This window comes from Vespa velutina, chromosome 11 (assembly GCF_912470025.1).
Source record: "Vespa velutina chromosome 11, iVesVel2.1, whole genome shotgun sequence".
Taxonomy (NCBI): Eukaryota; Metazoa; Arthropoda; class Insecta; order Hymenoptera; family Vespidae; genus Vespa; species Vespa velutina.
In genome coordinates this window covers 7,556,146-7,569,126 of record NC_062198.1, presented here as the reverse complement: position 1 = coordinate 7,569,126, position 12,981 = coordinate 7,556,146, and the positions used below count along the sequence as shown (strand labels likewise).

Here is a 12,981-nt window from a genome sequence, read left to right as displayed (position 1 = left end):
ATGTTACCTTATTATCCGTATTAATGTTACCTTATTAATCGTATGCGAAATAACATATTTTACGTGACAAATAGGTAAGCAAAAATGATCATTCTCGTATATACGAGCGCTGTCATTTATTTAAAAAAAGACCGACCAATCGGTCGCTGATAATTTTTTAAAGCAAAGCATCGAGTCATTATAATCAACGATATAGTTCAATATCGTTCCAATTTGGAACTTAACGCTAAAGTTACAGAATAAGAATTACGAAGGAGAGATTAACGTGGAGAGGTTTCTGTCTGCCCGTTCGAGTGCGTCACGATAAACAAGTTTCGAGGCGTGACAGCGTTCGTAAAAATATCTACGAATGCAGCTACTATCACCAACCGGCATTCTTATGCAAATAAAGTTAGCGAGAAGGTAGGATAATAATGATTGGCATGATCGGGCTCTTTATCGGTTAAAAAGACGAAGCGTAAATACGGTAAAGTTTCGATCACTTTCCTTCCCTCCATCTTTTATCTTCGTTCTCTCGTAATGCCTCTCGTTATTGCCTCTTGACACGTGAGACAAAATCATCGTGGATGGACGGATGCGCCGTTGATAGGCGAGCAGTCTCTTGTGCATTTGTGCATGAATGCGTAACGAGTTACGCAAATCCTACGACGATGGCGTTTTGCCGCAAGGGAATTCACGATCCCTTTCTCTCTCTCTCTCTCTCTCTCTCTCTCTCTCTCTCTCTCTCTCTCTCTCTCTATCGTATAGGGCCGACGTGTTCACGAGCAACCCAGGCGCGATAATTATGTGAATTAAAAGTGAAAGAATATGGGTTCTCCTATTGTATCCTCGATAAAATTATCTTTTATATTATCTCTGTATAACTTGATACAATTTACATTATTAAATCAAACAGAACACCCTTGCTCATACGTTTGCTCATCTATAATTAAGTAAAGAATAAAAAAAGACATTAAACGTGAAACGACTTTGGTTTACCTGAGTAACGATCTGAGTCACTCGTTCCTCTTACAAAGTCGACTGCAAAAATGCTTTCTGTAAATTATTGCTGTTTGAGCTTCCGCTGCTGGCTCGTAGAGTCTTCTTTGTTTGGTGCATAACAGATGAGAATCAAGCCGAGGATTACCAAGGATGCACCACACCACCAAGTTAAGGAGGTCGACTCGCCGAATATTACAAAACCGAGGAACGCCTTGAAATTAGAAGAAAAGTATTTAACGAATTAAAATTATCTATAACTGGAAAACATAAGGATAATGATAGCAAAATATGATATCCAAAAGGAATACCCTAAAAATTAATCAACGTGAGTTTAATCTTTTATTTATCTTTATCTCTATCTTTATATTATACTTGACAATTATTGAAAGTAGAAAAAATCAATTATCGAATATCGTCGGGTATGCAGTGTATCCATGACGTGTAGATTTGTAATCGCGTAACGCATATTCCGCATGCCGTTATTATGCAACAGGCAACTTGTCGACGCTCTTCACGTGAGCATCGTTTTTAAAGAGAGTACGAGTTATGTCCGACATGTCTCTCGATCGCGAATTACGAGGTGTACGAGTACTCACGTAGGAGTATCGTTGTATTATCAGATCTACGGTAATTGCCACGATCGCATTATACCGGCTCTCTCGTAGATCTCGGTGATACGTCTAGCTTGCGGAACACCTTTCACTCTTGCCAAGCTACTTCTGGGAAAACGTATCGGCACAACGCTAATGTAAGCCCGATGAATTTATTCCAACTAACTAATACATGGAACAGTGATGGTGTTTAAGAGAAGCGTGAAGAGTGGATACAGTGATTATTCTTTTATACTTTTACATCGATTTTATATAACGGTGAAGAAAAATTTCGTCCAGTTCAGAAGATTGAAGAAAATAAGGGACTACGAAGAAAGATATAACATATATATATATATATAGGAACAATTAGAAGACAAATATCGTATCGACGATAATTATAACTTTCCATGCGATAGTTCCTTTCCCAACGCACACTCTTATAATGAAAAATAATTTTATTCGAATACGCGAAGAAAAAATATACAGATATCGCAGACGATTTTTAAACGAGCTTTTTAAATTGTGAACCATTGGGAAAACTAACTTTTGGATAAAAGTAAAATTTGTGATTCAGTGCGACGAGGATAGGAAAGTGAGGCTTTTATATTCGAAGAGTACCCACCAATCGTTAACGTACGAATCGAAAGCACTAGTCGAGGGTAGAGCGTGAAAAAAATCAAAGGCCTTTAAGAGACTCGTGAGCTTACTCGATGTGGAGATAAGTGCGCGATGGTATTGATAGTACGTTTATCGTTATCGACAGAAATGAGAAAACTAGAGATGGAAACTATGCCATTGTAAACAAATTAGTGCATTGATACTTTTCAAATTTACTTTGGTCTTACCACTTAGAATACTTTCGCGAAGAAAAGGCGCGATTAACACGTCGTCTGATAATATTCGTGCTAACAGTTCTCGACCGTGAACGGCAAATACATCGATTACTCACCGAACAAACATAATTCATTGCTGTACTGGCAACCGTAGCAGGTAAAGAAGATTCACTTCCGTTCAGAGCTTTTACGAAGAATGTGCAGCCTATTGTGTTAGTCACGACCATGAGCACGAGGAGGCTTACTTTTAGCACCATCGGTATCTTTTATCAGAAATTTTTCATTCATTTAATTTATTACCTTCATCGATCGAAAATTTAATAAAGAGAAAATATTAGCCTATAAGGTATGTAGAAAATTATATAAAAGGTAGCTTTACTATATTCAAATGTCGCGCCACTCACCAAGAAGACGAACTCAGCGCCACCGGCTAGCTTGCCAAACAAGCTACCGCAGGTAGCGAGAATGCCGCTGCACACAGCCAGGTGAATCTTTGTTTCTCCTTGCTCCATGAATTTCGTCGATAGTTTAGCGTCTTTTTCTTTCACGAAATCCATCGGGCTGGGGACAATGAACAATATTTTTAAATTAATAGAAATGTAGCATAAAGTATGACCACTTGGTGGATGATGTGGCTTTATCGATCGAATAAACTTCAGTTTGTTGCATAATAATGAAAAAGAGATAGTGAGAGAAATAAAAAGGAAGTAGATATATAATGTATATAAATGATGGGAAGGAACAAACAGTATTCAAAGTAGTAGCTTCAGAGTAAGAAAATAAGTATGTATGGTATATATATGAATGGAATTAAATTGTTGGACGAATTATACATTATGAGAAAAAGTATAACAGGGGAGGACGAATAAGTAGTTAAATGTACAGTAGAGAATATGAAAGGATATAAAGGCAAAATACTTTTCTATCGAGTTTTTTCTAATCGTACAATAATGTGGAACATAAATGGCGTATAGATGTTAACCTTTTCGCTTGTGACATAATGTGTTCGCTGTAGACGTTGAAAATTTTCGATGCCGACGTACGGAACGCTAACGATGTTCGATACGCAGTTCGTATTTGATCGTCAGTTTATCGATGGCGTATATAATACGCCTTCTTATTTGAGCGTTCACTCTTAAAAAGGCGTATATGTACGGCATTCGGAGCGAAAGGATTAATTGTACATGTTTAACTCGTTAGTATTTTTAATTTTTCTCTATTAATCCCTCTAAAGGAGAGTCTTATAGTAGGAAACCTCGAAAACTCTATCTCGAAGTAATTGGCCCGTAATATTTTACCTTGAACATGAGAGAATTCACAACGAAGTACCGCTTTGACGATTTATCCCTTTCATGAATATTTTTATCTATACTTTACTATAAAAATAAATACGTCGGGATATTCTGCGTAAGGATGTATATAAGTCACATAGAAAGTAACGAACATCTTTCTCACCTTCCCCTCCAACGGTTGATACGTTTTGCACATAGAATTTTTTTCATTCGTCGATGCTTCGCAATTACGTTTGATTGCGCGGCAAATTCAAAATAAAGAAACAAATCGCGGGTGAAGGATGGCGCGCGAACGCGAAATGTCTACAGGTAGTTTAAAAATGGCGACAGACAGGTAAACGTTATTGGAGGGAGCGCGCGCTGCCACGAACGATACTAATAATAAGGAAAGGCCAAGTCGTTGTTAGGACGAGAGAATTGTTCCTTATAGAAAACGCGTTCCACGAATAAATTTTATCTCTTCTTTTCCATCATTCTTCTGTTTTTCTATATCCTATATATATATATATATTCTCTCTTACTTTGCCAGCGTGGATGAAAATCTCTTCCTCTGTTCGTTCTCTCTCTCTCTCTCTCTCTCTCTCTCTCTCTCTCTCTATCTCTATCTTGCTAGAAAAGGAAGGAAGAGGAAAGTGTTGAACAAGATAAAAAAAATGCTGTCTTTTCGCCGGTCGAAAAGCCGCCGCGCTTTTCTCGTCGCGTGATATCGAACGTCGTAACTTCGAAGCCGCGCGAGAGAGTAACAAAAAGGGAACGAAGAGGTGGCAGTGGAGGCGGAGGAGAAGGTAGAAGAGGTGGCGGAGGAGGAGGAGAATCCCCTTTGAGTCGCCGTGTGCATGCAGGTGCGTAAGGTAAACCGGCCCGTCGTCGTCGTTGGGTACGTCGAGCCAATGTCTCTTCCTTATCGTGCTCTACGTTCATTTCTTTATCGTACCGAGGACGGAAAGTCGAACCGTCTCGACGTCGACCGACACTCCGATTTTTCATCATTGGAAAATTCAACGACGACAGCGACGATGTCATTTTCGGTGCCGACTGACCTACCACAATTTTTCTTTCGTTCAAACACCTTTTAAATACGGGACACCAAGTGCCTTCTCTGCAATGAAACGAGCGTTCTAATTTTTGTTCTACCTATTCTGTTATGTGAGATTAGGTCTTTATCGTTCACACACGATCTCGAGTTTTACTTTTCTTACAGATAAGAACCCTAATTCAACTCTTCGTAATTTCACTTGAGATTCGATTCGGTAAATTAATTTCTTTTCTCTTTTCTCTCTCTTTTTTTTTTTTTTTTTTTTTTTTTTTTTTTTTTTTTTTTCCTCCATATTTTGCATCAGTGTATATGTCAATTTTACTTTAGCTTTTATATAAATTATTATTTCTTCAAAGGAAACTTAAATGAAATAAATTATTCAAAATGCTGTTCTCTCTTACATTCAATGTCAATTTAAATGTATTTCACAAGAGACAAAATATATTACACAGACATCTGTTTTATTTGCTATACTTCAAACCATATTAAAAATATATTAACAACTTGGAATTATACCTAATTATTATATGATATCTTCTTTGATCTGATCTTAAGACTTTAATCTTCACACTTGAGCCAATATACCTTTATCATTATAACAGAGCTATCAAATAGAATGTATATATTGGCATGTTATTTTTCAAGAATAATTTACATATATTATGATTATTTTTTTCCATATGTAGCATTACTTTCTTATATATAATATTTTCTAATAATATAATAAATACACCTTTCGACTCGTTAGAAGAATATCTTTATCCAAGCTTTTCTCTAAACTGTTCCAGCAAGAATAATATTGACATATAATCTAACTGACATTATTCTTTAGAAAAATATCTTATTTATAATTTCTAAGAAAGCTAAACAGATATAAAATTATCATCACTTGTCCAAAGAGATATTTTCGTATGTGCTGAAACATTTGTGCAAATATACGTTTATCTACCTGAGTAATTAATAAGTTTATTTTGGCACCAGGCTAAAATATACTATAAATTCTCTAGCAGTCAACCAAAAATATATTGCTCAAGTTATATATACATTATTGAAACAACTAAATCTCTGTATTATTTTAAGATGATGATGAGTATTTATCAACAAATTTTCAAGTATTTAAAAATGAAATCATGGTGGTATAAACATAGCGGTAAATTTATCTTGTTTTGTAATCCAAACATATTTTCTTCTTATTCTATTCTTTTGATTATAACCATAATCAAAATGTACTTACGATATATTCCTAATAGTTATTATACGAGCTGCAGAATTGAGGCAAAATATAAAATTACAATAATTGAATTTAAAATATTAAATTGTTGTATATAATTCTATGAACAATTAAATATTTTTTCTTTTAACAGGAAAATACAGCTGTAAGAACTATAAGCACATAACAATGGAACACGCGGATTTAGTAGCAGATATGGTCCGTGTAGAAAGGCTCACTACGCAAGAACGACTACATCTTGCACGACATCGTAGACTTCAGCAGTTAAAAGTGTGGCGTCAGCGTGAGAAAGAATGGCTACGGAATCAAACCAGACATACAAGCAACAAGCGTCATATATACTTCAATGATAGTGTCATGTTATTAGAAGCTGCTGCAAGAAATGATATAGATGAAGGTAACGATAACAGTGTGTATAACGGAATAAAGTTCCACTATAAAAAGAGTAAAATACTTTCTATTACCTTCAGATTTTATTAATGTATGATAAATGCATTTTTAGTTAGAAGACTGTTGAAAAAAGGAGTAAATCCTGATTCAACAAATGAAGATGGATTAACTGCATTGCATCAATGCTGTATAGATGACAATGAAGAGATGATGAAGTTACTTGTTGAATTTGGTGCTAATGTAAATGCTGAAGATAGTGAAAAATGGACTCCGTTACATGCTGCTGCTACCTGCGGTCACTTACATCTTGTAAGATATCTGATAGCTAGAGGTGCAAACTTATTGGCTGTTAACGCTGATGGAAATATGCCTTATGACATTTGTGAGGATGAAAAGACATTAGATTGTATCGAAGGTTGATGTCTTATTTATATAATTAATATAAATAATATATATTTTAAGTCAATCTCTCGAAAATCTATATTATTTTCATTCTAGGTGAAATGGCAAGACGAGGCGTTACACAGGAATTAATAGATGAAACTAGAGCGTCAACTGAAGTTCAAATGTTGAGAGATTTGCAAAAAATTGTTACCATGGGTGGAGATCTCGAGTATAAGGATCATCAAGGTGCTACACCTGTATGTTCAAATTCGTCTATTTTATTCTGATATATAATTTTATTTATTAAATTTATTAAATAGTATATTATATATCTTTTGCAATATAATTCTTATAGCTTCACATAGCATCGGCAAATGGTTATTTAAGGGTAGTCGAATATCTTCTCGATCAACACATTTCTACCGATATAGAAGATAATGATAAATGGCAACCTGTCCATGCAGCAGCATGTTGGGGTCATGTAAGTGAATTATTAACTATTCAATATTTGAACCTTAAAAAATCAATTTTAAAACATTTCAGTTAGAAGTCCTAGAACTATTGGTACAAAATGGGGCTGATTTAAATGCAAGAAATAAGCATGACGAAACTCCTGCTGGTAAAGATTCATTTAAATATAAGTAGAAGAAATTTTATTTTTATCTTTTTGAATAACTAAGATATACAGATTTTTTATGATAACATATATATATATATAACAATGAACTATAGATATTTGTGAAGATCCTGAAATTAGAGAACGCATAGTTGAACTTAAAACGGAACAAGAGAGTAAACGATTGCGAGAAGCACAAGGTCGCCGGGTACGAAGATCGCAAAGTATAAATACTCGTACTCAAAGTGTACGACGGACATCGATCAGAGACAAAGTTCTCACAACAAAGAAAGATGCTCAAGAGGAAGCAAGACTGAGGTTACAAGCACAACAGGTGAAATAATCTAATTAAACAATCAATATATATTATAATACAACATTTTTAATTGTAAATAAACTACAAATTGTGCTTATTTCTACTAGCTCATCAAAATTACATTAGAATATTTGATTTATTTTAGACATACGTTAGTATTCCAACTCCTAATCTTCCACAAACAGAGAACAGCACAAATACGCAAGATGTGGTAAATAATGAAACTGAATCAAGTACGCTGACTCCTGCTGTACGCAAAGGGCCAGAAGGAAAAGATAATGATTCTTTTATGCATGAAGATGTTGATAAAGATTCAGGTACATTCCAATTCTTTTTATGCTTGTATTGGTTGTGGTTTAGTAGAACATTGTGGTAAATGGTAGCTTTTTCCCAAGAATCATTAAAAATGAACATTTTCTTTTTTCTTTTCTTTTTTTTTTTTTTTTTTTTTTTCTTTTTTTTTTCATGATCTTCTTAATATTCACACATAACTATATTTTATTATCTTTTATAATGTACAAAGTAAGATTATGTTATGTATGTATATTAAGGTATATTGCATCTTTCTCTGATTTTTTTCAGTCAATAATTTCTTAAATTTAAGTTGTGTTATGACTCAATGATTATCTCATTGGATGTAATTTGGATATATAAATGACAATAATAATATGCTGTGATACAATAATGTATCTTTAAGTATCTTCAAAAGTTTTAAAATCTCTGAAAATGAAATTATTTCAAAATATCTGTGTTAGTCAGCATAGGTTAACATTTATAAATATATATAAATGATAGGAAAACTCTGCGTGTAGTTTATGAACTCTGCGTGTAATCCAAATACGTGGTCCAAATATGTTAGTTACCTATCATTTACCTGCTTTTCTCTTTTTCATTACTGCGTGCTCCTGACTAATTCTGAGGTTAGTTTTTTATGTCACTTTCCTATTTCTTTAATCACATTTTTGAGCAAATTGTATTGATTGATTTTTTCAAATCTTGTATATACATTGCAATCATGCATATATAATTTATATTTGTACAACATATATAGTACATTTATCTACCAATATGGTCTTTTGTTTTGTAGAAGTTCTATACTTATACTAAATCATTTCACTGGGATAATACGTTTGCTTGATTTAACAAAATTTAAAAAATGATGAATATCAATTTAAAATGATCTAGTAATTAAATAATTATAATTTTTTGTTAAATATGAAGTACTTCCCATGTGTTTGGACATACTTTGAAACTCGGGAATAATAGAAATTTTTTAAGGAAATTTTATAATAATGATTAAAAGTGCAATGAGAAAAGATAATTCATTACTTAGCAGAAATCTATATAAAATATACTCTCTATGAATTCATAGGTCTAGTATACATTTAGAAAATTATTATTGTTTGATACATTAATAATTTTATTAAAAATACCAAATGTTTAATGGCCTATAGTGTAGTACAGCATGATTATATTACAATTTTGTGAGCTTTCATATAATTTACATTTATCACGAAGTTTCTATATATTTTATGTATATAATTGGTACTTAATAAGTACCAATCTTATCATCTTCTAAGGTTATTAAGGTTAATAGACGAATAGTATTGAATAAAAACATATTAGTCAATTTAATAAACATATCAGTTGTAGTTTGGAGATATAAAAAAATATTTGCAACAAACTTGCTACAAACTGATATATAAGATTTTGTTATACATGAATAAAATAGCCTTATAAAAGATTATTATTCTAATCACTATTTTATCTCAATACTACTCAGTCTACCATGAGCAAGCATAGCTAAACTGTTCAATTATGGTAGCTTGTTAAAATGCAGTACAGTTGCTTTAGTAATATTGAACTTTTATAATAATGACATCGTGTTAAAAAAGTATGTTATTATTGTAATTGCATCATTATTATATGTAGAAGCATAGAACTGGAACAAAGAATACCAAAATCTAGTTCCTTTTTTGAATCTAATATATAATTATATTCTATATACTCATATACATATTGACTTAAAAAGACTTTGATCTGCAATATGCTATATACTGTATATGCACACTGGTGACATGGTACTTCTTTATGCAGTGTTTAACGCTTATGCTCAAGCATGTCATGCTTAGTGCATGAGTCTAGTTGAAACATCATTTCCAACCATAATCAGTGCATAGCATATAAGGGGTTAGGTGAAGGGATCGCAAAATGGATTTACAACGAAAAGAAGTTGAGCTTGAAGGAAAATAGCACTGGATTTACCTATTTGCCTCAGCAGTGACAGAACCTGATGTACCAGTTGGCAGCCAGCAACCTATTTACTCGACAGATGATACCAATGGAAAGATCAACATACATGTGTCTGTAGTTTTTGTCAAATCTCTATCAGATTTGAAAAAGAAGAGGGCACAAAATCGACATATATCAAGTGGTTCCGTGGATACTAATGGAAATGGTTTTCCAGTTGTACCAGTTTCATCTATATCCAACTCTGATTTGGGCACAAGTGACTTTCAACGATTTACTGGAAACACAAGTGAAATTATTGGTGATAACCACTCAGAAAAGAGTTGTTGTACTGTCATGTAAAATGTACATATACGAAGATAAAATTACACGTCGCTAAACTAAATGTTCCTTGAACATAACATGGTAAATATATCTATTCAATTTTTAGATAAAATTTAATTGCATTGATCATTGTACTTAATTCTTCTTAGACTTTTCATAGATCAAAATTCATATGATATTAGAAATATACTTTTATATATACTTAATTATCCTTATTGGGATTCCTGAATAAGCATTACATTCTCTGTAATGTATGTTATTAATAATAATATTTTAAAATGTTATAGAATCAATTTTAGAAGTGTTATCCTATTTTGGAATGATTAAATATGTACTTAACGGTTATAGTAACAATGTATTATAGTTGAATTTTTGACATATATTATTCTGTAATTTGTACATAAACTATCATTTGTATTTACACCGTTAATTAGTTAATAATATTGGATATCTTTAACTATTTAGTTAATAATTAGCTATCATTATAAAATTTTAATAATTAATTTATAAGCACGATGGTCTTGTACAAAACTGATTGCGAGATATTTCTTTTTTGCTTCTATTATTATATCTCTTATGTATGTGATAGTATCGCACTTGTCTTTCGAAATATATATTCATGCAAATTAGAAGTAAATTTATAAGCAAACCTCTTTTTGATTTAAATGTTTCATAGTGCTTTAGAATTTCTCTATTATATCAGTTTTTCACATGACCTTTGTGGTGCAGAATTTTATTTATTTAAAAAAAATATTCTAAATAGAGAGTAAACTTATATACATATATATATATACATATATATACACACATATATATATATATATATATATATATATATATATATATATGTATATATTTATTCTATAAAAAATTATCTTCTCATAAGCAACAGCCAAACATAAGACTACACTCAATATCTTCCAGTCTTTTTTATGAATATAAAATATAATAACTATATAAGTGCTAATTTTATATTAATTTAAGCAGCCAAATTTTTATATCTACTTCTGCTTATATAAAATATAATATATATCTATATTAGCATGTTAAGTATTTAAAACGATGTCTTCAATTATAAGGGGGAAAAAAAAAAAGATAGAAAAGAAACACCACTGTAATTTAAATATTTCACATTGTCATTCAAAAATGTATTAAAAAAATAATTAGATTTTCCAAATTACATGTTACAGTGGGTATAACGTATATGTTAAATGTCTATCTATGAACTAAAGACATCTATTTTTTTAAAAAATATGTGTTATGATATAATCATCAGATAATTATATTATATCTAAATTAACAATATATAAGAATGTGATTAATAAAACGAAGAAGAAATTTTCTATGACATTTGAATAGAAGAATATATTGGTATTCTTTAAAAATGAAAGATATCTGCTGTAAAAAATATATATGTATACAAAATATAATAATTTTTATTTTATCATATTATCAGAGCACAATTGGTACTTTTTCTTTGAGTTGTTAGTTCAAATCTCATATGCTAAATACAATTGATGAGAAAAGAAAGCCTATTATACTATAAATAATAAATTATATCTTCCTATATAATCAGTATCAATGTGTTCAGAAAGAATAATAGTTCTAAATATTCTTGCAATAACAATAATTTTCTTAGACTTTTATGTGTAATATTAAAGTTGTGATGTCATAATGACAACTCTCATGTATATTTTAACTGCCCTAACCAATTATTTTAATTAAAATTCAATATAGATATTATTTAGAATTATAAAAACGATTAATATTCATATTCATTGGAACAAATTTAGTGCTACAATTTTCAGAAACAACAATGTTCTTTAGATAATCACTTTTATAAACAAATGCAGATATCTTCCTAGCTTTTATGAATAATTTCAATTAAACTAATAAAATATATATTATCTTTAGGCAAGCATTCAAATGTAAGACCATTATTATGTCTTACATAACATAACTTGTCTATATATCACGACAATATATATCAAAAATTATTAAGTAGAAAGAAAAAATGAATACTGAACAATATATGTAAATGTATCACTATATGCACTTTTTCGATATTAAACAATTAGATGATATAAAATGTGTTCTTTTATCATATATTAATGCAATGCATAATGCTCGGAAAACATTTTATTTATTTATTAGTATTTTCTTCATTAAGATTATGGGAGGAAATAAGATAATTATTAAACATTTTCGTATAATTAAATAACATTGTTTTAACAGAAAACAGTTACGCTTTTTTTGTCTGTAAAAAGCACAGTATAATGTAAAATATGTAATGTAAAATATATAAGATTATATTGTAATGTAAGTTATTATGAAATATTTACTAAACATTCTGAAATGGTGCTCATCATATAAAATAAAAGGATTGTATACAATAATTATTAGATATTAAAATTGTATATAAATATAACGATCAGAATTAGTTAAGTAAAATTGAAAGATATTTTTCTTTTTTATAATAATATTCATCTCATATTATTTCACTTTTTATATATACATATATTTTTTTATTATTACGCTATTTCATTCAAAAATAATGTGATTTAAGGGTTTTATCATTATACTCAAATATTAGAAACAATATAATATAGATTTAATTTGATTATCATTACAACTTAGATTTTTATATGATAAAAATTCTATGAAATATAAATGTTCACAATATAATAAACACTTTAAAATATAATTTCATTTTCTCTGTAAAGATACTTTTACAA

General features: G+C 30.7%; 2 protein-coding genes and 1 long non-coding RNA gene across 18 annotated transcripts; 1 reads left to right on the top strand and 2 right to left on the bottom strand.

Moving 5' to 3' along the window:
* Nucleotides 1–825: 825 nt before the first annotated feature.
* LOC124952978 (transmembrane protein 42-like) lies at nt 826–6,210 on the bottom strand. 6 transcript variants are annotated; one of them, XM_047503717.1, is made up of 4 exons: nt 5,970–6,210; nt 2,812–2,968; nt 2,524–2,670; nt 826–1,192 (listed from the first exon to the last, which is right to left on the bottom strand). In XM_047503717.1, exons 2-4 carry the CDS (start codon nt 2,962–2,964, stop codon nt 1,043–1,045), a joined length of 450 nt encoding a protein of 149 aa, XP_047359673.1. In that variant the 5' UTR covers nt 2,965–2,968; nt 5,970–6,210; the 3' UTR covers nt 826–1,042. The 6 variants fall into 6 exon arrangements, with proteins under 6 accessions (XP_047359673.1, XP_047359674.1, XP_047359670.1 ...); XM_047503718.1 differs by lacking the exon at nt 5,970–6,210 and adding an exon at nt 4,221–4,434; XM_047503714.1 differs by lacking the exon at nt 5,970–6,210 and adding an exon at nt 3,852–4,171.
* LOC124952963 (protein phosphatase 1 regulatory subunit 16A-like) lies at nt 1,056–12,353 on the top strand. Of its 11 annotated transcripts, none has more exons than XM_047503675.1 (9): nt 1,056–1,306; nt 6,100–6,363; nt 6,469–6,771; nt 6,855–6,997; nt 7,096–7,221; nt 7,284–7,359; nt 7,473–7,690; nt 7,818–7,989; nt 9,951–12,353. In XM_047503675.1, the coding sequence occupies exons 1-9, from the start codon at nt 1,270–1,272 to the stop codon at nt 10,262–10,264; spliced, it is 1,653 nt and encodes a 550-aa protein (XP_047359631.1). In that variant the 5' UTR covers nt 1,056–1,269; the 3' UTR covers nt 10,265–12,353. The 11 variants fall into 11 exon arrangements, with proteins under 11 accessions (XP_047359631.1, XP_047359630.1, XP_047359635.1 ...); XM_047503674.1 differs by lacking the exon at nt 1,056–1,306 and adding an exon at nt 1,828–3,602; XM_047503679.1 differs by lacking the exon at nt 1,056–1,306 and adding an exon at nt 3,646–4,576.
* On the bottom strand, nt 7,632–12,352 carry LOC124952982. The gene is made up of 2 exons (XR_007102076.1): nt 8,547–12,352; nt 7,632–8,392 (listed from the first exon to the last, which is right to left on the bottom strand). It is a non-coding gene; the product is annotated as an uncharacterized LOC124952982 (long non-coding RNA).
* Nucleotides 12,354–12,981: the final 628 nt, after the last annotated feature.

Bases quoted from the DNA above. Each gene is read 5' to 3' on its own strand.
- LOC124952978 (XM_047503713.1), bottom strand. From the start codon at position 3,909: ATGAAAAAAATTCTATGTGCAAAACGTATCAACCGTTGGAGGGGAAG. The intron at 2,969-3,862 runs GTGAGAAAGATG...CATTGTCCCCAG, and splicing joins ATCAACCGTTGGAGGGGAAG to CCCGATGGATTTCGTGAAAG. The intron at 1,193-2,523 runs GTGAGTAATCGA...TCTAATTTCAAG, and splicing joins CAATGAATTATGTTTGTTCG to GCGTTCCTCGGTTTTGTAAT.
- LOC124952963 (XM_047503672.1), top strand. From the start codon at position 5,816: ATGATGATGAGTATTTATCAACAAATTTTCAAGTATTTAAAAATGAAA. The intron at 7,222-7,283 runs GTAAGTGAATTA...AAAACATTTCAG, and splicing joins CAGCAGCATGTTGGGGTCAT to TTAGAAGTCCTAGAACTATT. The intron at 7,360-7,472 runs GTAAAGATTCAT...AATGAACTATAG, and splicing joins GCATGACGAAACTCCTGCTG to ATATTTGTGAAGATCCTGAA.